The sequence below is a fragment of the Rutidosis leptorrhynchoides genome, chromosome 4 (genome assembly GCF_046630445.1).
Source record: "Rutidosis leptorrhynchoides isolate AG116_Rl617_1_P2 chromosome 4, CSIRO_AGI_Rlap_v1, whole genome shotgun sequence".
NCBI lineage: Eukaryota > Viridiplantae > Streptophyta > Magnoliopsida > Asterales > Asteraceae > Rutidosis > Rutidosis leptorrhynchoides.
The window spans coordinates 66,226,704-66,249,164 of NC_092336.1; the positions used below are offsets into that span (position 1 = coordinate 66,226,704).

General features: G+C 33.7%; 3 protein-coding genes across 4 annotated transcripts; 1 reads left to right on the forward strand and 2 right to left on the reverse strand.

Moving 5' to 3' along the window:
- The first annotated feature begins 6 nt into the window (after window positions 1-6).
- LOC139840154 (3-isopropylmalate dehydratase small subunit 1-like) lies at window positions 7-5,382 on the forward strand. 2 transcript variants are annotated; one of them, XR_011757252.1, is made up of 3 exons: window positions 7-810; window positions 4,696-4,790; window positions 4,962-5,382. XR_011757252.1 is itself a non-coding variant. In XM_071830378.1 (2 exons), the coding sequence occupies exon 1, from the start codon at window positions 27-29 to the stop codon at window positions 801-803; it is 777 nt and encodes a 258-aa protein (XP_071686479.1). In that variant the 5' UTR covers window positions 7-26; the 3' UTR covers window positions 804-810; window positions 4,962-5,382. The 2 variants fall into 2 exon arrangements, 1 of the variants encoding a protein (XP_071686479.1); XM_071830378.1 differs by lacking the exon at window positions 4,696-4,790.
- Window positions 5,383-6,406: 1,024 nt separating this feature from the next.
- Window positions 6,407-13,204, reverse strand: LOC139839696 (E3 ubiquitin ligase PARAQUAT TOLERANCE 3-like). The gene is made up of 15 exons (XM_071829829.1): window positions 12,313-13,204; window positions 11,517-11,625; window positions 11,156-11,234; window positions 10,907-11,073; window positions 10,746-10,822; window positions 10,369-10,440; window positions 10,091-10,247; window positions 9,847-9,995; window positions 9,520-9,684; window positions 9,118-9,426; window positions 8,612-8,650; window positions 8,148-8,454; window positions 7,920-8,045; window positions 7,312-7,378; window positions 6,407-7,183 (listed from the first exon to the last, which is right to left on the reverse strand). Exons 1-15 carry the CDS (start codon window positions 12,476-12,478, stop codon window positions 6,557-6,559), a joined length of 2,616 nt encoding a protein of 871 aa, XP_071685930.1. The 5' UTR covers window positions 12,479-13,204; the 3' UTR covers window positions 6,407-6,556.
- A 2,970-nt stretch (window positions 13,205-16,174) lies between these two features.
- LOC139843319 (uncharacterized) lies at window positions 16,175-21,117 on the reverse strand. Its single transcript, XM_071833392.1, has 10 exons — window positions 20,981-21,117; window positions 19,259-19,318; window positions 19,113-19,152; window positions 18,209-18,387; window positions 18,093-18,131; window positions 17,900-17,986; window positions 17,414-17,474; window positions 17,191-17,315; window positions 16,999-17,090; window positions 16,175-16,478 (listed from the first exon to the last, which is right to left on the reverse strand). Exons 1-10 carry the CDS (start codon window positions 21,026-21,028, stop codon window positions 16,364-16,366), a joined length of 846 nt encoding a protein of 281 aa, XP_071689493.1. The 5' UTR covers window positions 21,029-21,117; the 3' UTR covers window positions 16,175-16,363.
- Between the last annotated feature and the right edge of the window lie 1,344 nt (window positions 21,118-22,461).

Here is a 22,461-nt window from a genome sequence, read left to right on the forward strand (position 1 = left end):
TACCACCACCACCACCACAACCAACAATGGCGGCCGCTGCTTCTGTTACAAATACCACCACATTTTCTACCTCTGTTAGCCAGCGTCGTCACCAACGGCGATCATCCGCTTCTATTTCCACTCTCAACGCCTTCAATTCCACATCAAAACGCTCATTGAAAACTCTAATTTCTCACTCGGCCGTTCCTTCCAATGCAACCGTACGTCGCCATACATCCATCATCTCCGCAGCAACTTCCGATTTACCGTCGTCTGGTCCCGCCACATCATTTCACGGCACGTGCTACGTCGTCCGGGACAATATCGACACTGATCAAATCATTCCAGCTGAATACCTAACCCTAGTTCCATCAAAACCTGAAGAGTACAAAAAATTAGGATCCTACGCTCTAATCGGACTTCCGACGTCTTACGAAACTCGATTCGTTGAACCTGGAGAGTATCAGTCCAAATACTCTATCATCATTGCTGGAGATAACTTCGGTTGTGGTTCATCTCGTGAGCACGCGCCGGTAGCGTTAGGAGCGGCAGGAGTGACGGCGGTGGTGGCGGAGTCGTATGCCAGGATATTTTTCCGGAATTCGGTTGCGACTGGAGAGATTTATCCATTAGAATCAGAAGTTAGGGTATGTGATGAGTGTAATACTGGTGATGTGGTGACAATTGAGCTTGATCAAAGTCTATTGATTAATCATACAACTGGAAAAGAGTATAAGTTGAAGCCAATTGGTGATGCTGGCCCTGTGATTGAAGCTGGTGGTATATTCGCTTATGCTCGAAAAGCTGGAATGATTCCTGCTTAAACTCAAGGTAATTAGAAGTTCAGAACAGATTTTTTATAAAAAGAATGTTGATCTCTTTTACCTTAGTGGAATTTGAAGTAGAAAAATACCATAACTTGCTTAAATTAGGAAGTTTTTGGATGTTTAGAGGCCATATTTTAAGCTCTTATAGTTGTGTTTTTTAAACATAACATAAATGGATAATATTTTTTTAAGTTCAGGCTATCGGGCTGTGTGCCTACTTATCGATTTTTCTAACATAACATAAATGGACAATATTTTTCTAAATTCAGACTACTTATAGAAGCATGATTGGCTCTTTGATGTATTAAACTGCCAATAGACCGTACATAATGCTTGCTGTGTGCCTTTGTGCAAGATAGCAGGCAAATCCCATTGAGTCAAATTATCAGGCTGTACAAAAAAAATATCCGATACCTAAAGGCTCGGTAAATTTAGGTCTTTGGTATCCTCCTGACTCTGGTTGTAAGTTGTAATTTTAGGGGAGCTTACATGTTCAGATATATACTACGTAGTTGAATAGGGGAGCAATTATATAATTCAGAATCAGATTTTATGAGAATCAGATTTTATTTGAGGGGTAAAAAAGAAAAGGATACGAGTACATATTAAGTTTGGGTGAATTTTTTTTTTATTAAGATCACTATGGCTTATGTATATATTAGTACGTAACCCGATTAAAATTTGTAAATATTTTGTAAAAATACAAAAAGATCCTTAAATATTATCTTGTTCTAAAATTTTGAAAATGTTGAAACTAGAGGGTTTTAAATCTATATATATTTTAAAGCTTTATAATCATTTTTTTGTTAAATCATACGGAGTATAAGTTTTGAGGTTAAATGAAAATATGTCATCCGTTAAACCAACAGATGACTTGTATGCCAAAACACAGCGATGCCATCCGACAAAGTCATTCGTCAAAGTAACGGATGACTCATCTCTAAAGACATTCGCCAAATTAAGGGGTATAAAAGATGCTCTCACTTTATCACTTTCAAAATCATCCGTCAAAATACTCTTTGAAGCACAATACCTTCACCTGCTAAAAACTTACTGTCTAAATCGCAAGGTACTTATATATTTCATGAGTTTTTATTTTAAAGTGTAAATGTATATATACATATTAAAAACATGATTAAACACTTTTGTATTTGCTTTGATTGCTAAATCACTTGTGTAGTTTATGGTTTGTTGATATTGAGTGTGTTTTTTACGAACGATTAGTGTAAAATAGTAATTGAGGTTTATCATTGTTTGGAATAAATGTGTGCTAAAATTAGAATGATTGAGAATGAGTAACAATATATGATTGAGAATGAGTAACAATATATGTTGCTAGTTCAGTGATTAATTTGTTGAAAAACTATACTTGATTGTTTAAATAGTCCTCAAATTAGGGATTGTAACTGCGTAAATCAAATTAAATGCTTTGATATATTTTAGGCCGTGTTAACAGGATAATATCTTTCTTGTGCTAATTTTGAAGATTAATGCTTGATTAGAAGATATACTTGTGGAGAAATTGAATTAGGGATTATTTGAGTGCGTGGTATGAAATTTTGACGAAAATTCATTCGTCAAATGCTTCTTCCAAACTTTTACAAATATATTATCCGTCAAATTTTATTCGTAAAAATGTTATCCGTATCATCCGTCAAAGTTGTCAAACTTCATCCGCTAAAATATTATCAGTCAAATTTCATCCGCCAAATCTTATTAGTCACAAAGAAACATTCTTACGGATGAATTAATTTTTTTCATTATTTTCTTTACATTTTGTATAAAATAAAACATAAAACGTCTACAATAACTTTTCATTTTTTACATTTTATTTGACCAAGTGTTCAAAGGTACAAAGTAAAAGTGTTTTGGAACAAAAAATTACGGGACATCAAAATTTCAAAGTATTATATCATATTTGTGTAAATTCTGTAATCATGAAACAACACAATGGCTAACAATAGATATTTGTTGTTTGATTTTCCAACATACTAGTTATGGATTGTTCAATATCATCCACTTCGAGTTTCATTGACAAAGACAGTGTAGTTGGAGCAATATCAGCTGAAAGAATCCTATTCAACTATAAGAGTGGTGCATGAGACAATAGAAGGCATTACCACTTATTAATGGAAAAGATAGTGTTCTAGTTTTTCTGCTGTCTTAGGCACCCCTCTTTTACTTTAATAGGGTTTGTTCAGTTGATATTGCTTTAAATACGCCGCATTTGTCAATAAAACTCAAAGTAGATGATATTGAAGAATGGATAGCTAGTACTTGTACAATGTTGGAACATCAAACAACAAATATCTATTGTTGGCCATTTGTACTCTTTCATGATGAACTGTATTAGAATAAAGATGATATACAGTAATACTTTGAAATTTTGATGTCCTCTTATCTTTTATTCCAAAACCCCTTTTGTTTTGTACCTTTAAACATTTCGTCAAATAAAATGAAAACTTATCGTAGATGTTTTATTTTATACAAAATGTAAAGGAAAAAAAAAAAAAAAAAAATTCATCTGTAAAAATGTTTCTTTATGTTTGACTAATAAGATTTTGGCGGATGAATTTTGAATAGAATTTTGACTTTTAAAGTTTTATTGGCAGATGAGGTTTGACGGATAATATATTCGTTAAAGTTTGGCGAATGAACTTTGACGGATGATATATTTGACTGAAGCATTTGGCAAATGAACTTTGATAGGTGAATTAATTGTCAAAGTTTGACGGATGTTTTATCCGTCCAAATCTATATATATATATATATATATATATATATATATATATATATATATATATATATATATATATATATATATATATATATATATATATATATATAACCACAAACACTTCAAATAATCCCTAATTCAAATTTCTTCATGTTTATCTTCTAATCAAGTATTAATAATCAAAATAAAGATATTATCTAGTTAAAATGGCCTAAAATATTTCGGAAAAAAAAAATTACTTTGATATGCACATTTACGAACCTTAATTTGAGCCCTAAATATGTTAATCCATAATTATGTATAAATATGTTAATCCATAATTATGTATAGTTTTTTTAACAAATTAATCAAACAGTGATTAATCTCAGTTTCTATTTTTCTCTAATCATTTCAACAAAAACACACTCAATATCAACAAACTATATAGATGGTTGATCAATTAAAGCTAATACAAAAGTGTGTGATCATGTTATTAATATGCATATATACATTTACAGTTTTAAAAAAGAACTCATGAAAAATAGATGTATCTTGCAATTTAGAGAGTGAGTTGTTAGCGGATAAAAGTATTGTGCTTCAGAGTGTATTTTGACGGATGAATTTGAAAATGATAAAGTGAGACGATCCGTAAAAAATAAGTATTTAATGCCTTATACGGATGAGTCATCCGTAGGTTTGGCGGATGACATATTTTCAATTTTAAGATTTGACAAAACAAATGGTTATAAAGCTTTGAAATATTTACATTTAAAATCCTCAATTTTCAACATTTGCAATTTTAGAACAAAATATACGTAAGCCATATTGATTTTCTAACATCATTTGAATATAATCTATATGGTCCAAACTCTGGTTTTATTATATACTTAAAATCAGTTTTGAATGTATATGAAATAGGTTTTAGCTCAGTCAGCTTTTGCTCAATATAAAAGATACACTAACATGAAGTTCATGTTTCCTGGTAATAATGGGTCCGCATATATGGTATTATCATTTAAGTCCATTGTAACATCTAAAGTCTTTGGAGTCTTATTAAATTTAGCATTCTTAAAAGCTAGACATTGATAAAGTACTGAGTTTTTCTCTTTTCTAGATTTGAAATATATATTTATATAAATCTTTTACTTCTAGCATTAACCACTTTATTAATAGAAATGCCAGTAGGTTGATTTTGCTTATAAGTTTGACATTGAATCTGAAGATCAATAAACTCCTTTTCTACTTCAACTCATCTTGAACATCTACGGGTATGGAATGTTCCTTAACTACTATATCTTCTTGAAAACTACCTTTGGTTTTTTTTAGATTCATTTTCTAGGTTACAAGCGGGTGTTAAAGCTAGTTTCCTCTCCTTTTTGTGTTTTGCTGGGCACTAAAATCTTTACGTCAATCTAACGAAACCAAACAACTTTTTGCAGGTCATTGTATCATATATGTTCTCCAGCAGGCTTGGTTCTGTTGAAAAGATCTATTTGGAAGCTACATACATACCTTGGCATGTAGGAGAGGTATTGAGTGCTCCGGGTACACTATGATGTCTTTTTAGTGGCTTTGGTATTTAACTTACAGTTAAAAGAATGCCTATGTAATTTCACGATTTGTTATGTCATAATAATCTGATGAATGTTTTATCAATAAGTTGTTTTGTCCAAATAATTTGTTGAAAATTTTCTTTCCTTTTTCTTACGAATTTTTTTTTTTAATGTCGACGTGTTTTGTTACACAAGAGATTAGGAGTGTTTGCTTGACATAAGGATTCTTCAGTGATTCTCTAGGCTAGTAAACTGTCTGGTTTAATGTGTAATAAATGGATTGTATAAAGACGATAAGTTGGGTGCATATGATTTCTTTGCATTTAGACTATTCTTATTCATGACATTCGTCAAAACAATCACATTGTGTCACATCAATGCTTCCTCAACATTTTCTTCCCATCACTAACCTATCACTTACACTAGTATCTATGAAATACTATACTTTTTTACCATCAAATGGACCCACCTAAATTATTTAATTAATACAATGTATAAATTATAATGCATATGGTATAAACAAATTAAGCAAACAACTCCGTCCTGCAATATGCCATACAACGCCATATACTACCACGGTCTTTGAAGGAAGCTCCAAAGAAGCTTTGCTAGTATCAGCGTCCTTCAATGGAGCTCTCAACCACGCTCAAAAGACTAACTGATAATAGTAGTCTTACATAAAAATGGGTTCTGTTGGGTTTTATTACTTGATGTTATCTCTTGTATTATAAATGTGTCAAAGTTTAAAAGTTAGCTAACATGAAAAATTGAAAACACATAAAGATGGGTTAATTTGGTTTTATATCATCTCTTGTGTTGTAAATGTACCGCAGTTAGAAACTTGGTTAACATGTAACGTGTACCAAACATTTTGAAAGATGGTCAAAATGTATTTAGATGTCTAAACCCTTCTAAATTTTTGTATCTTTGAAACAACACTAAATCTTATACATTTTAAAGTTATGGCTCAATATAAGATCATTTGTAGTAGTGATGGTGACGTGACAAGGTGATGAATTTCTTTAGAGGATGACGGTGGGAGGCGTTGAGTGTGTGTTGGATAATTTGTTAAAATATGATTGAAACATGAAGTTTGTTGAAAAAGTGGTAAACAGCTGGAAAAAATATTAAAATAATAATAACTCCCGGTGACAACGAGCACTACGAATGGTTCAATAATATCGCACAAGTTAGATGTTGTTGTACACTCGTAATAATCACATGTTTTAATGGCTAAATCAGGTGCATAGTATATTTCGAAGTATCTACGCTATAATCAAGCATAAGTTTGACCAAAAAACAGAAATACAAATTAAAAAATCCCAATGGGCTGAAGTAAAATCCAAATTTTACTTATTTCCAACAAATCATGTTATGGTGTTACACATCCAAATATACAAAAAGAGAACAAGAAACATAATAACTTTAAACTCTCAAAAAGGGAAAATAACAATTCATATGACAAGCTTGCCAGATTCCGGCTATCTATGCTTGCTGTAATGTTCCCGATCATGTTTCTTCTCGCGGTCTCGATCTCGTTCCCGCTCCCTTACAGGAGACGATTCATATCTCGAAGGTCTCCTCTTGAAATGCCTATCATCATCACTAGATTCATAATCTATGCTACTAGTAGCAGGTGCAGTTTTGGTGCTGCTCTTCCTAGACACCACCGTAGAACCACCACCAGATGCCGCTTCCGAACCGCTTGATGTAATCTTCCGTTTCTTCGAAGCTGCAGCAGCGGCAGCTTCTTCGTCTGGAAAACTGATGCGAGAGAAGACACTCGACTTGTGATTCCGATCACTGGCGGTATTAGCTGCCGCTGCTACTGCAGCGGCTTTAGACTCGGCGACTGGCGGTGCTTGGGGCGGCTTTCCGGTTGATGATTCTGAACGACGGTGGCTCTTGTGTGGCTGTGAGTGGCGGTGGTGGTGGTGACGCTCGTCATCGTAGTCGTCATAATCGTCACGATCGCCAGAAGATTTTCTCTTTGAGGATGTGTGTGGTGGAGCGTCGTTGCCATCGTCACGGTAATGGCGGTGGTGGTCAGGTGACGGTCTTTCGGTTCTGTGTCGGTGACCATCGCTGCAGTATGGTGGAATTGGTTTCTGTATACATCAGGAGAGCATAAAATACAATCAGCTTTTAACTCATACTAATGCTAATATATATAATATATAATATATATATATATATAAATATAAAAACCAATAGAGAGAAAATGAGAATAGCATACAGTTTTCGACTTCATTGGAGGACCATCCTCACGGTTGTAATCCCGTTCTTTTTGTAACTCCCGGCCACTGTAAGAAGTTGAGTAAACATGAGGAATAAGACTTCGATAAGATATTTGATCTGGGATCATTTTTACAACAAAAATGGAGTACTAATATCTAAACTGAGAAAATCTAACAAAACGTGTGAAGGTGCGTTTGATAAAACTAAATGATTAAGTGCTAAATACTGATTCAAATGTTGGGCTTCGCCCGCGCAGGTTCGAACCCTGCTGTTGACGATTCTTTACACCACTCAAGTGGTATTGGGTACTGTTGTTGTTGTTGTTGTTGTTGTTGTACTGATTCAAATGTTGTGAATGAAATTGCTTCTAATGAACAACGTGATAGTTGTTTAATAAGTATTCTTGAAATAATCTAAAGATGATATTACATAATATTAAGGCGCTTAAGGTTAATAGAGTATTTCTACTTTGAATGGTTCCAACACTGAAACCATTCAGGCCCATGTCATTCAAAGGTCAAAAACAACTAAATGGATCAGCACCATTCAACTAAGACGTAATTAAAAGCACTATGAAAATGCAATGCATGTGTGATCATGACTTACCTTCCCGATCCACTACGTTTCTCAAAATCACGCTTCCGCTTCAGTTCTGCTCTACGTGCTTCAAATGCCTCTCGACTCATAGGGGGCCCACCGCCATTCATGCCCATACCAAACTCCGCAAGATCCCTGTTACCACATTATATTATATAGAAATTAATAAGTATATATGTCAAGTAAATATATAAATATATACCATAATAACAAATATACAAATGAAAAAGAAAATACCTTTGAGGCGGGATAAAAGGAGGCATCATGAGGCCCGGAGCACCAAAAGGATCTTGGGGAAACATGCCTCCACCAAAAGGAACGTCCATTGGGCCTCCAAATCCATAACCACCACCACCACCCATATATGGCGGCATCCCACCATATTGGTGAGCCATAAATGGATCCATGCCAGGATGCATGCCAGGTGGCATACCAGGCTGCATGCCATTCCAATACGGATTATTATAAGGATTATTATGACCTGGAGGCATTATATAATTCTCAGGTGCAAACTCTTGCGACGCCCTCCACTGCATCTCTGCAGCTGCAAATGATGAAAATACAAGAAAAGTTAAGCAATTTAAACTTTATATATATATATATATGGTTCACTTTCTAGTGTACAAACCGTAACCTATCAGTAACAAAATAACAAGTCCAGTCAAATCTTATAAAAAGTATAGCAGTGATTAGAACTTTACCACTCGGCATGTTAACTTTCTTCTTTTTCTTCTTCTTTGCTGAAAAGGAGCGAAAAAAAAAAGTAAGTCAGACACTACACTTTCATACTCATGCTGACAAATTACAATATCTTATAAGTAGAAAAATTGACCCATCTACTTAAAAACAGTTCATTTGGGCTATAATTATAAAATAAGGATCACATATACATTAGCTAAAAAGAGAGCAGATTGAAGGTCACCCAAAATATATATTTTTCTATATAGAATACTGAAACCTCCTTAGTCCTCAATAAATTTATTCAAACATTTAAACCATCAATGTAATAACAAATGTCTTCTAGTCATACTTGACACAGCAGTTACCAAGTATAAATGAAATAAACTCGTGAAAGATAGCCAGACCCGCCCATTCTGTCACATCTACAAACTATGGAAACTTGTATAGTTTTCATAATAAGTGCAACCGATAAACTTCTCATGGATTTACAAGGAAAAGGTAAACAGAATAGATGTTAAACTATTACCTGGCTCAGCAGGAACTTGTTGTTTCTGCTGCACTTCATCATCAACGGGTCGAGCACTACCCTGTGACGCTGGTTCCATCATACTCCTCGAGTCGTATGTAGCTTCAGAAACATCAGGGGCTTTTTGGACTTTTTCTTTCCCCGAGGCTGTCGGCTGAGCCAACTGAACCACATCATGTTCGGTGGGACCCGGCTGCATCTTTGTAGTCTCCTCGTTTAGTAGTGGAGGCTGTTCCCCTTTGGAGGCTGCGGATCGTGATGGAGATGGAATCTTAGGCTGTGGTGGCCCGCATCTAGCAGACTCCATATCTGAAGAATAACAATAAATTACTAAGTAAGTATGGATTTATGAAAAAAATTATTATTTGCTTAGAAAGAATTTGGTATATAAAGAGTAAATACCTTGAACATGATAAGCACTGCCACCATTTTCAGCACTGTCATTATTTGATTCCAGTATTCGGTTAATTGTATCCCGTAGAGTCTTATTGGGTAAGAGATCATCTGCTAGCACATTTGTTGCACCACACACACAAACTGATTTGTTGATTATGTGATCTCGTATGCCTGTTCGTATAATTAAGATGAACCAATAAGATAACCATATAAATATAAAAAAACACATTTATTCTCAGAATAAAGATAAATATATATTATAATTGACCAAATTAGAAACAGAATTAGAATTCAACAACTGACAAAATGTAAGTTAAGACCCGATTAACTTACATTTATCACAAAAACTCTTGAAACAACACTTGCTAGTGAGAACAGCATCTTTCATAACTTCTTTACACAACGGACAATGAAGTTCTGGTGGTAAATCACCAACAGTACGAGTAGACGGCATACCTTCAATCTCCTTCTCAAAAGCAGCCCTGACATTATAAAAAGGGGTATTTAAGTCATTTACGCACACGGGAGTTGCATAACCCTAAAAACCTGTAGCATCAAAATGAAAAAAAAAACATACTCATTCGGTTTCAAAACTGCCACTGCACCGCTAGGTAATGCGTATGATCCATCTGGTGTAGCCATTAACATAGATTTCGGGATGCCAGTTGGCGGTCTAACTCTTTTGACATCAAAATTTGGATCACCATTGGTGGGACAATGCTGAATAAAATGACCTGTAAATACAAGATTATATAACCGGATGTGTTAATTATAATTATATAAAAAGTATATTTCTTGATTTTATGAATTGTCTAATAAAGCAAGAGTAGAAATCATAAAGACTAACGAATCTACCTGGGGTTTTGCATCTGTGACATATATAGCCTGGAGGTGGTGTTTTACGCTCAAATCCACCACTACTTCGACCTATAACAATATAAATGTGTACTTCAGTTTTCAACAGTTACAATTGCTATACAAACACAAATATAAAAAAGTAACAAGAAAAAACATACACCTCAGCATTGCTAGGAATGTTAATATTCCTTTATATTAGACATACATACATTCTATTTTTTTTACAATGTTCTTTCACAATGTTATCCTACTACAACATTTTAAGGGTGTAGTTAAAGATTAACTGAGAATGTCACAACATATATATTATACAGATTACAGACTATAAATGACTAAATTAGCTGTATTGCAATAGGGAAGTGAAGGATAATTACCAAAACCACGCCCACCCATTCTACCACCCATTCCGCGCCCAAAGCCTCTACCAGCACCAAAGACATCAAAATTTTGTCTGCAATAAATAAGACATCATTAAACCCATATGATAGTATTACAACATAAACATAAGATTATGAGTCTCAGAAAAAAATCTCACTGCTGCCAGTCTAAGGCTGGTGTATCAATTAAAGCTTGAATTTTGCTGTCTTCATCAACATTACTAGGAGCGGGAGCATCCTGAGGTTGAATGGTGGACACAGCTGCCACAACTTCAGGAATTTCATACAGATCATTTCCAAATTCATCATACTCTGAATTATCAGGCTACAAAACCAAGATAGTAATTGTGTTATATTCATAAACCATGACTAAGATTTTTAATGTATTATTGCTAAAAAAAGCTTACATAGTTGGTAGAGAGGCCAGCTCCTGAAAAGTTACTCTTTGCCTGTTGTGCAGTCTCCAGCTCATTAGCCATTTTGGGCCTGCGGTGCAAATTACAAAATAAAATTAAAAAATGACTCAATGGCTTAAAACGTAACATGAATTATGTGACCACCCAACATGCACAAAACTTCTGCAGGATTGATTAACCATGGTTAGGTTTATACAACAACGATGGTACCCAATCCCACTGATAGTGGTTAGTTAAGGTGACCACCAAGAGAAATGAAGCTAAGCAGTCAAGCCCAAGTCACCCCAACAATTATAATATTTATGAACCAAAAACATTAGTTATTTCAAATTCAAAGGTTTTGAAACTGTACTCGGCTTGTTCATTTGGTGTTGCAACTATAGGCTTGCGAGGCTGTCCAGGAATTCGACGAATTAAAACAGACGTATTTTTTGGAATCAACATGTCTTCATCACGGTATTCTGAAATTACAAAACAGAACATTTCTGTGAAACACTATACATTGATCATACCACTGCAACCGAGTACAACATAATCCTCATTGACATACAAACAGACAAACATTTTCAGCCAACTTATTACAAAATAATTAGCCAGTTCAATATATTATACATAAATTCAGATAAATCCTTTAAATCCAAACATATCTACAGTTTAATTTTATAAATATCTTTTACTTCTCCTTTAAAAATACGGGGTTGTTTAGAAGCGCTTGGTGATTATTTTGACAGCAAAAAAGCGCCTTCAAACACCATAATAAAACTGTTTATGTGCTTACTTTAGAAGGAATAAGCACTTTATAATAAGCATGCTAACACCTACTTATTTTTTAAGCAAATATGATACCCCCTATTGCTGTCAATGCAGCAAAATGTAGTTTGATTATGGAAATTGACAACTATAATTCCTCCAATCCAGGTCAAACTACTGGACCACCAGAAGACTCATCAAAATCAAAATTAAAAAAATAGAAATATATATATAATAAAATAAACAATTTGTATTCAAAATCATGTTCACCTAACTGATCTTTATTATGAAATCATTTAAATCCCAATTATCAGATTGAAAGAAACATACCAACAGACTCAAAAATCAATAATTGCAACGACACAAAAAAATAACTAGGTCAAGAACTTAAAACACACCTTCATTAGTCTGGGCGTTGGTGACGACAAGATCATAATCAGTGCCCCTGCCCAACTGTTTAGATTCATATATTTTTTCTTTCAAACAGGCAACTGTTATAAAATGCCCATCGATTGCAATCGAGTCATAATCTTTTGCACTTTTAAACTTATAATATACTGCCATAATTAAATATTAAATTCTTTTTCTTTTCCCTCAAAAATATCAAGAACAAGCACAATTTTCACTACTAGTATATCAATAATCAATAAAGGCGTTCAAATAAAAGCAATAATATCAAACGCCTGAATTGAACACCGAAAACAAAAACATAAAATAACAGTACAAAAATCAATAACCAATTATCTCTATTTTTTTAATTTTTCCGCTCTTCAATAAGATCAAACCGACTAAGAAACCGCCTCAATCGAATCCTTGCCACATCTTCACGCGTTCAATCCGTAAACTCTTCGAACAAATTCCGTTGTTCCTTCGATTCGTGAAATCGGATACAAACCCTAACTTTCAATATCAATAAGCAAATTGAAAGATTTCAGAAGGTGAAGTATGTATCCGATGATAAGAACAAAACCCTAATTCTTCGATTTGGCGTCGATCTCTTCCGGTGCTTGATTCTTCCGAAACATGTGTATCTTCGCTATCAATTTACGGATCTGAATTAAATTTATGGGCTTTTTAATTCAATCGTCACGAATTGGATGTATGATCCAAAACTCCTCCAAAGGATTAACAAGTCTCGGTTACCAGCGGTAGACAGCGTAATTGCTCTTTATAAGTTCATCAATTGAAGATTCGTTGATGTAATTCGAGGATTTGATAGGTTATGCGCGTCGATTAGAATTTAGGGCTAAATTGGTAGAATAAGGTTATACCCCAAAATCGTCCGTGCCTTGCCCCCTTTGGAGTTAAAGCGAGTTTAGTTTTATATAGACTACAAAATGTAATTATTTACATTTTAGTCCTTATATTTCCTGCAGAATGAGAATATGGATAGCATTTTCTGAATACCAAATATAAATTAATTTCATATATATAATAGTTAGATCTAGATAGACTCGCACGATGCGGCGGGGTCTTTCGAATTGAATTTTTATTTAACGTAGCGTTTTGTATTTATAGAACTAAAAACGCGTAACGGCGGGTGTGTTTAAATACACTTGGTTAGTACCTGTTATACCTATTGATGCGCGTTTTTAATGCCAGGAAAAATCGCGTAATTTGGGTTATTTATTATAGGTGTGTGTGTATATATATATATATATATATATATATATATATATATATATATATATATATATATATATATATATATATATATAAAAGATACCCCTAGATATTTAGTGGTTTTTAAAAAGCGCATGTTTCGCATATAGCTAGTTGCACTGTGTTCGTAAAATTATTTTGAGTTGAACGGTGATGTCGAAAAAATTTAGTGTGGCGAGCGGGAAGATATGAGCCGTTAAAAAATTTGGATGAAGTTTGTTTAAGGTTTTATAATAAAATAATAATTTTACATTTTTACCTCCGAGAAATTGACAAATTTAACATTGTTTGAGGGGCGCTTTTGTAATTTGTTGTTGTTGTCGTTTAGAAAGCATGTGAAGGCTAAAACGACGTAAAAAGGCTCTTTTAATATATAGGATAAATTAACCGTAATGAATAACACCAATATCAAAACTATATAAGAAAAGTCGATATAAAATAGAAATATTTTTGCTTTGTAATTAATTTAACAGAGTTTTACAACTTAAATATGTTATGCTTAAACATAGTTTACGTTTAGCATTCTCCGTTGTTTTTTTTTTTTTTTTTAAGTTTTTATAATCGTAATTATTAGGTTTATTATCAACACATATACAAGTGTGGTGTAATTAATAAATTTTATCAACACATGAATTTTTAGGTTTATTATCAAACATAAAGTAATCTATCTTCGTCTCCGATTAATAGATTAATTAATATAAATTAATATTAATATAATTCATCAAAACAGATGTGATATTTATGTTTTTATATGACTCTTACGGTCTTACTCACATATCATATATTTCATTTGGAATGATGCTAATAAATAAAATAATATTTCTAGCTACTCATAAATTTAAAGATGATATTTATTCCATTATGCTTATAAAAACTAAAGTAAGCAAATGACTATTAGTTTCAAACAAAAAGTTGAAGGTTAAGCCCAGGGATGATGGCAATGGGCGAGAAAAAACCCGTGACCCGCGAGTACCCGATTCGCGATGGGCGGGTAAAACATTAAATCTTACCTGCGGGCACGGGTACAGGTAAAAATTTATACCCGCCGACGGGTTGCGGGCAGGTCACGGGTATATAGTACCCGTCGCGGGTCAAACCCGACCCGTGAATACATGAGACTTTTCTTAATTTACCCACGAATTAATACTTACAATTATTAAATTTAAAAGCTATTTTACTAGTAGACGAATAATGATTAAAAATATAATATTATATACAAGTAAAAAACATAATTTTCACGTCATTATGCATGTAGCTTGTACATATGGTTTTATAATTAATAAAATTATTTGGATTTTCTAATAAAAGGTTGTATATTATTATTACCCGCGGGTCACGGGTATCTGCGGATCAGGGACATGGGCGAAAAGTTTTTTTTCGTGGGCGAGTAACGAGTCTCAATGTTCTAAAAAGAAACACGACGGGCGGGTCGCATGATATAACCCGTGCCCGGTATCCGCGGGCGCCATTCCTAGTTAAGCCTAAAATAGAGACGTAAATAGTCTTGGTTGTTGTGTGTTACATAGCAGATTTGCCTTTTTTTTTTAAAGTTACTCGGTACAATTCTTTCATGTTTGTTTATGCCAAACTTGGTGACTTGGTGACCAGAAATAACACTCTTAGTGGCATACCTCTCTTAGCGAGAGGTCAGAAGTTCGACTCTGTTGGACTGCAATATTGCACTCAATGTTATCCCTGACCTGAAGTATCCACCAATTTCGCCTTTCGCTTAGTGCGGGGGCAGCGGGGAGGGGGGGGGGGGGGGGGGGGGGTTTACCGGCCATGCCCTCGGATTGGTCCTGATTTCCTCCAGTGCGGTAGTTGGGGGCGGGTTATGCAACTAGGGGAGATGAACGCATGGGTGGTTAAGTTTTCCCTTGTTGATCCCAAACTGATATCAAAAAAAAAAAAAAAAAAAAAAAAAAAAAAAAAAAAAAACTCTCTTAAATTATTCATAAGATGGGAGGGAGTAGGTCTTGCTTCATATTTGTTAATTCATTTCTAATTTACACGACGCTTCATTAATTATTCAGTGATGTAAATAATATTCGTGAAATGGACTAACGTAACTTCTCACAAAACGGGTCATATAACTTTGTACATCATCTTTTGGTCCTTGGTATGTAAGTATTGATCATATCATCATAATTGTTTGAGAAATATAAGGTAACCTTGGTATTGTGTTGGTTGGTAAGTTTCAATGATATGATATTTGGTTGTACTTAAGCTTGTAGGATTATTACATAGTACAGCTACAGCAGTTCACTATGATTAAGATGGTGATGGTACATAGCCATATAGGTTGTAATTTAGATGTTTAACAGATCTTCTAAGTTATAAATTAGTTGATACTTGATAGGTCAAGTTGTATATTCTGTGAGTAAAGAATTTGGAGGGTCATTATTATTAAATTTATTTATTATTCATATGTATATTTTTCATATCTCAAAAGTAACATGGCCCATCATTGCGACAGGTTTCATTAACATAAGCCAAGTATATCAACTATCAACTAACATGCATTCAAACCAACAAAACATATGAAGACATGAATTGCAAAGGAACCAAGTTGATGAGTTTAAAATCTCTAAAGGTACCTTTAGTAAACCGCCTCATAAGTCACCCATGTGAGTGCAACAAACATAGTTTCCAATTTTCTTAAAATTAGGTTTTTGAAGCAAACCTCAACCCGCTTTTCTTGCTAAGGTAGAGATTTTAAAGTATTTACCAACTACATATGGGTCGGGTTGTATAATTTAGTTCTTAATAAGAGAAAACCAGAACAAGTCATATATCAGTCAAGATTAACGACGAAATAACCACAACATAAGCAAGAAAGAAGAATATGGCTATCTGCATGAACAACTTCGGATTGTCTCTCATGTTTGGTGACGTCACCGACCTGCACAAGAAAAAATAAATCAAGTTTACTTTTAGAGGTTTGAAACTTTCAAAGACAACTGCAACAACTAGACAGTATTCATGTATATGATGCTTCAAGTGGACACCCAAAATACATGGTAAAACTTCTTGGAGCTTATTACAAAATGATTAATTTTGGGCTTATGTGTGCTTACTAGAAGTGGCGATTCGATCCATTCACTTATAAGCGGGTCAACTTATCTTTAACAGGTCAAAGAAAAACATCCAAGGAAACTAGTCAGAGGTCAAAAGTCATCTAAAGTCTATTTAATGCATACCTCCTAAACCATTTGTGAGATATAACTAGTTTGTCCTGAAAAAATATAAATTTGAGATCATACACAACACACTAATTACCATAAAATATACAGGAATTCTAGACAAAGTGTTTCAGATCAATCCAACAACCATACTTCATTTTGACCTTTACCTGACCCACCCATTTTGCCACTCTAATACTATATAGAAAATGATAGTGGGTTGCAGGTGAAAGAAGTTACCTAGCAATGCGCTGAGAAAGCCGAGGGAAGGGCAGGCTCTGAATAAACACGATGCCAGGTCCTGTCAACTTTGCTGTAACTAGATTCTCCCCCTACAAAAATTCAGCATGAAATCACAATTTTATTATATAAAAGCTAGTAAAAATAAAAAACAAATAAATAAATAAATAAATAAATAAATAAATAAGTTACCCCAAATACCACTCTTCTCATTGGGCCATTATACTTAATCTGCACGTTAACTGTAGATGGCAGAGCAACAATGCTAGACATGTCGACTGAAAGTGTCTCACCCACCTCAAGATTTTTCTGTACCACTAACACCACAAACGAAAAAAGAAAGGAACTAAATAGGTCAAGGCGAAATTCAAAAAAAAAAAAAAAAAAATCTAAAGCAAATAAATTTACAAGATACCAGATCCACCCCCAACTATGAATGCCAAGCCTTGCCCAGATAACTTTTGTCTCAAGAATCCCTACAAATACGTAAAAACACAATTAGATGCATGCGCTGCCACCTCTTTTTCATATCGCTACTGGTGGTGACCTTTCATTTACTTGTAATTTGGTTGATATCGGTTGAGTTTTATCTCAAACTGGCCAAATGGGCCGACTCAGAATATTTAGTTTGTCAAATGGGAAGAATATATTGTGAAGTCTAAATTTTAAAGCACAAAACCCCATATTCTTTATTCAAATATTCAATTAGTCTAGAATTATCCTTTTTTGTAATCATGATTGAGGCTGTTATCAGTTATTAGAAACATGTTCATGATCAATTCAACCCATACTAAAATATGTCCAGTTTCAGCTGAACTTGTTTCGACCCGTCACGTGACCCATCTTGTCATCTCTGAAAAACTGTCAGACAAAAAACTTGTTCAGGGCCAAGGATTCTCACCTCTATACCAGGTACAACATTACGTGCCCTCTGATCAAACGTATTACTGATCTTTACATCACCGATGGAGCAAAGATATGCATCTGGCTACAAAAACATTACAAACATATACATCTCATAAGTACTACAACTTCATAAGCAAATACACACCGTAGATAGAAAAGTTAAAAACAAATTGATACCACAATTATACCTGACACAACATTTCACCACCAAACTTTGCTAAGTCGATCTGCAAGAGAGTAAATTAAAATATATAAGTATCCATTATGCAATCTTAGTCAAACTACAAAGTATGATAATACGAACCGGGAGAATCCTTGCAAGAGAAGGTGCAGCTATGCCTACAAATCCATCATTTGGACTGTTATTTATGAAAAGTGTGCTAGTCACAGTTTTCCCAAAAAGCCACTGCCACATTCCTGCCTCGTTTTCCGGGGCGTAAATATTTTCCATTTGGGTCGACCCAGACATGTAGCACATACAACCTGTACACATTGTATTAGTATTAGAGTTGGTAGTGTTATCATGCCATAATCTAACACAAATTGTCAACTTAGAATATACTGGAATATCATTGTACAAAATTAGACGGCTCAACCCTGTGGTATGTATGAAATTGCACTCTGAGTCCCTTAACTTTTTTGTTGGCACTCTGAGTCCCCATGGTTTCATTCTTTTGCATGGCTAGCCCCTCTCTATGTTAATTTTAGGAATTGTAGTGCCAAAAAAATGAAATCACAGGGACTCAGAATGCAATTTCATACAAACCACGGGGACGAGCCGTGAAAAAAATTAAAATATGAGGACTCAGAGTGCCAAAGTAAAAGTTCAGGGACTCGGAATGCAATTTCATACAAACCACAGGGACAAGCTGCGTAATTTTTTGTCTTCTTACTATTGTGTTTATCTGAGTCTTATATTAACGTTTTGTATGTCTTGCCCTATGGCCTCTTATGGTACTCTATAGACAGATAGACTACAACTTTGTTTAATGCAATGATACATAACTTTGAAATTGTCTTTATAACATTTAAGCCCGGTGTATTAGTGAACAAAATAAATGATTAAAGGGTAGCTAGGTGATCTAGCAAATAAACATAAGCACACACAACAAATGAATATGTATCTGGAATTTGTAGAGCCACAAAAAGAAACACGTGAACAGAGTTTTCACAGATTGAATAAAGTAACATAATTACTACTGGTTTACCTGGCCTTGCACTGATTTTTTCATCTGGCTTCAACATTATCTGACATAAACAATCAAACATCGGGATATTAGGGGTTAAGTTAGTATAATGAAGTTAACTATCTTTAGAAGAAAAAAAAAAATGATACAAGTTATACAGTAAATACCTGAACTATCTGAGCCTCGCCACCTAAAATCTGAAAAGGTGTAACATCTTCTTGCTGATTCTGTAACAAGTTAACCCCAAGACTCAAATACTATATAATATACTACGTATATATACAAGCAAATTCTAGAAGATAGATGCCAAGAACAGGGTTCACTAACAAACTGCATTCACAGTTCGCTAGGTGCCGTGAATCCAATACAAAAGGGGATAAGTGCATTTCAGTTTGTCATCTGATATGGTGTATAGTATAATTCGGTATGATATACCAAATGAATAATAATACAATGCATACATATGTAATATAATTCCAAATAGGAAAACAATATTCAACAAAATGTCTTAAGCAATAGTCCAACACAAATTAAAAACACAGAAAGCCTAACAAAGTATAAATATAAATATTCTGAATTTTTACAACAACAATACCCAATCCCACGAATGTGATATACGGGGAGGTAGAATGCAGACTATAATCTGAATTATTGAAGTATTAATTTATCAGTCATTTAATTTAATTTGTCTTACAGTAGTAGACAAATTTTACTGGGAATCTAGAAAGCCATTTTAGTCACTGATTATATAAATATTTGATCTTTTAAAAATTGGAGATTATTGAAATATACTCAAATTTGAACCCAATTATTCAGACACACAAACTAATTCAATTGATTTAAAACGCTATGCATAATATTGGGACACAGTCTCTTTATCCTAACATGCAAACCTGCCATCAATCGATTAGGAATCAAACCTATATGGAAACAAAAAAATAATAATTATAACACGGATTAGTGTTTCGTGTGTGCTAAATTTGTAGGCCTACCCAGTTCGATACAACTGAACAAGTTCATAATTTGTGCAAACCTAGCGAATCTGTTAACTATGTTCTAGAAGCAGCCACTCTACAGTTAGTTGAAACTAAAACATTACATTTAAGTCCTCTCCACTGTTTTCATGTGCTAAGTCCATACTTTTAACATTTTCCATTTCCAAATGATAATAAATCAAATAAAATTAATGCCAAATGCTTAAATTAGAATACAAGAAATTTCCTTAGATATATGGTAAAGCTGATTTTGAAGAACCTTAGTCAAGCACAAAAACAAGGAAATGATTTGAAGGCTAAAGTGATGTCAGATAAGTTAAGTTAGTCCAAACATATAGCACCAAATTGAAGACAAGATACACCATGGGCTTGATTTCACTGAAGGTATATAGTTTCTAGTTTTTCTCCTTCAACAAAAGATACCAAGCATTGAATCATGTGTCCGTCTATTTTAGTTTAATACATTCATACGAACACGGATCACCAAATCATTGAGCTATAAATTCATATGTGATTAAGAAGCCTACACTAATGCTATTTGATAATTTCATAAAAATGAATCAGGTTTTTGCTAATAGATATTTACCTTCATAACTCAATAGAAACATTTACAATCAACTTACCATCTAACGGCTAACATAAAGCAAGTGACAAACATAATTTTGGATTAATTTTAATAATTAATTAATTATAATTAATAATAATTATATATAAATATAATATATTCTTAATAATTTCTAATCAATTGGAGTATCAGTTAAACACGAAATCAACCTCTTTAAACCCTAAATCCTCTCAATCTCTTGTGATCATAAGTTTTCAGGATAAATCAATTACTACTTATGACCTAATAATCACAAATTTCGGTTAAATTGTCGAATTATGAGTAAATACCTGATAAACAAAGGGCTGAAACGGTGTTGAAAAGAAAGGAGCGGCCATTAGCGAATAAGCACAAACACAAACACAACTAGAGAGATGATATAATGTATGTATATCACTGAGATCAAAACCCTCGGGGAATAACAGATGGATCTGCAAATTTGTTTTGATCACAATTTGGTTTTTGTTACTATATGGACTTCGATCGATTTGACGAAGGGGAGCCAAATTACTGAAATGTCCCCTTGTATTTGCTCAGCTTTCCTTTAAAATAAGAATAACATTTGATTGATTGATGGCCGCTCAAGGGTACTACTGACATTGGAATGGTTCTATTTAATTTAATATATATTTATTATTAGTTTAATTAGCCGGTGCTTTGCACGACAGTTATTTATATTAGCATTTGATAATGTTGGTATTGATACTTATCAAATTTATAATACAATTACAATGAAGAATTCATTAATTAAGGATAACATTTGTATTGAAAACATTAGGTGACACGTGGCAAAATTTAACCTGGAGGTGACACGTATAACTATTGGCACGCGCTTTACAGTTATTTATATTAGCATTTGATAATGTTGGTATTGATACTTATCAAATTTATAATACAATTACAATGAAGAATTCATTAATTAAGGATAACATTTGTATTGAAAACATTAGGTGACACGTGGCAAAATTTAACCTGGAGGTGACACGTATAACTATTGGCACGCGCTTTATATAATGTATAGATAGATAGATAGATAGATTGGGAGAAGATCATCACACACTTTTTTTAGTCCATACACACATTTTTATCATCAACTTACTATTATACACTTATTTAAAATAACCTAAGTTCAACTTGGTAAATTAACCTCGAGCTATAATTGTAAGTTTATGATAAAAAAATGTGTATGAATAAAAAATTGATGTGTAAGAATTACTCGCCATAATTATTATAGTTATATTTTAGTTCTTAGAAATAACAAAAACAAAATGTAAATATGTGGTAGATCTATAGTGACACCCTGTGTTGTCTTAGAAAGAACAAAAACAAAATGTAGATCTACGGCTCTCATAACCTTGTAAGAACCGGATGTGTTGAGAAATTACGGTCTCACTAATTCTCACCACCCAGCCCAAAAATAATAGTAAGGAAATAAGAACAATACAAAACACAAGATTTAATGTGAAAACTCCAAAACAGGAGAAAAACCAACGGCCCCCAAAGAGAAAAATACACTATATCACAAATTGTTACAATGATATAGACGACTCTCTTAAGTCAACTACACTCTCCAAAATATTTAACTAATACAACTCTCAAACAAGAGTAAGAAAGAAAGAAATAATCAAATACTTAAAGTGTATTGATTGGTGCAAATTGGAATGAAGACTTAGCCCTCCTTTTATAACGAAGGCACCTACCTCCAACTTTCTCCTCCCACCTATGTGGGATAACATCCTTCACAAAGTAACCATATCAATTTTTTTTATCA

Excerpts from the sequence above, each read along its gene's own strand:
- LOC139839696 (XM_071829829.1), bottom strand. The coding sequence starts at position 12,478 with ATGGCAGTATATTATAAGTTTAAAAGTGCAAAAGATTATGACTCGATT. Across the intron at positions 9,996-10,090 it reads GCAGTTTTGAAACCGAATGA|GGCTGCTTTTGAGAAGGAGA; the intron begins GTATGTTTTTTT and ends TTATAATGTCAG. Across the intron at positions 8,651-9,117 it reads ACAAGTTCCTGCTGAGCCAG|CAAAGAAGAAGAAAAAGAAG; the intron begins GTAATAGTTTAA and ends GCTCCTTTTCAG.
- LOC139843319 (XM_071833392.1), bottom strand. The coding sequence starts at position 21,028 with ATGGCCGCTCCTTTCTTTTCAACACCGTTTCAGCCCTTTGTTTATCAG. Across the intron at positions 18,388-19,112 it reads AAAAATCAGTGCAAGGCCAG|GTTGTATGTGCTACATGTCT; the intron begins GTAAACCAGTAG and ends CAATGTGTACAG. Across the intron at positions 17,091-17,190 it reads TGAGAAGAGTGGTATTTGGG|GGGGAGAATCTAGTTACAGC; the intron begins GTAACTTATTTA and ends GAATTTTTGTAG.
- LOC139840154 (XM_071830378.1), top strand. The coding sequence starts at position 27 with ATGGCGGCCGCTGCTTCTGTTACAAATACCACCACATTTTCTACCTCT.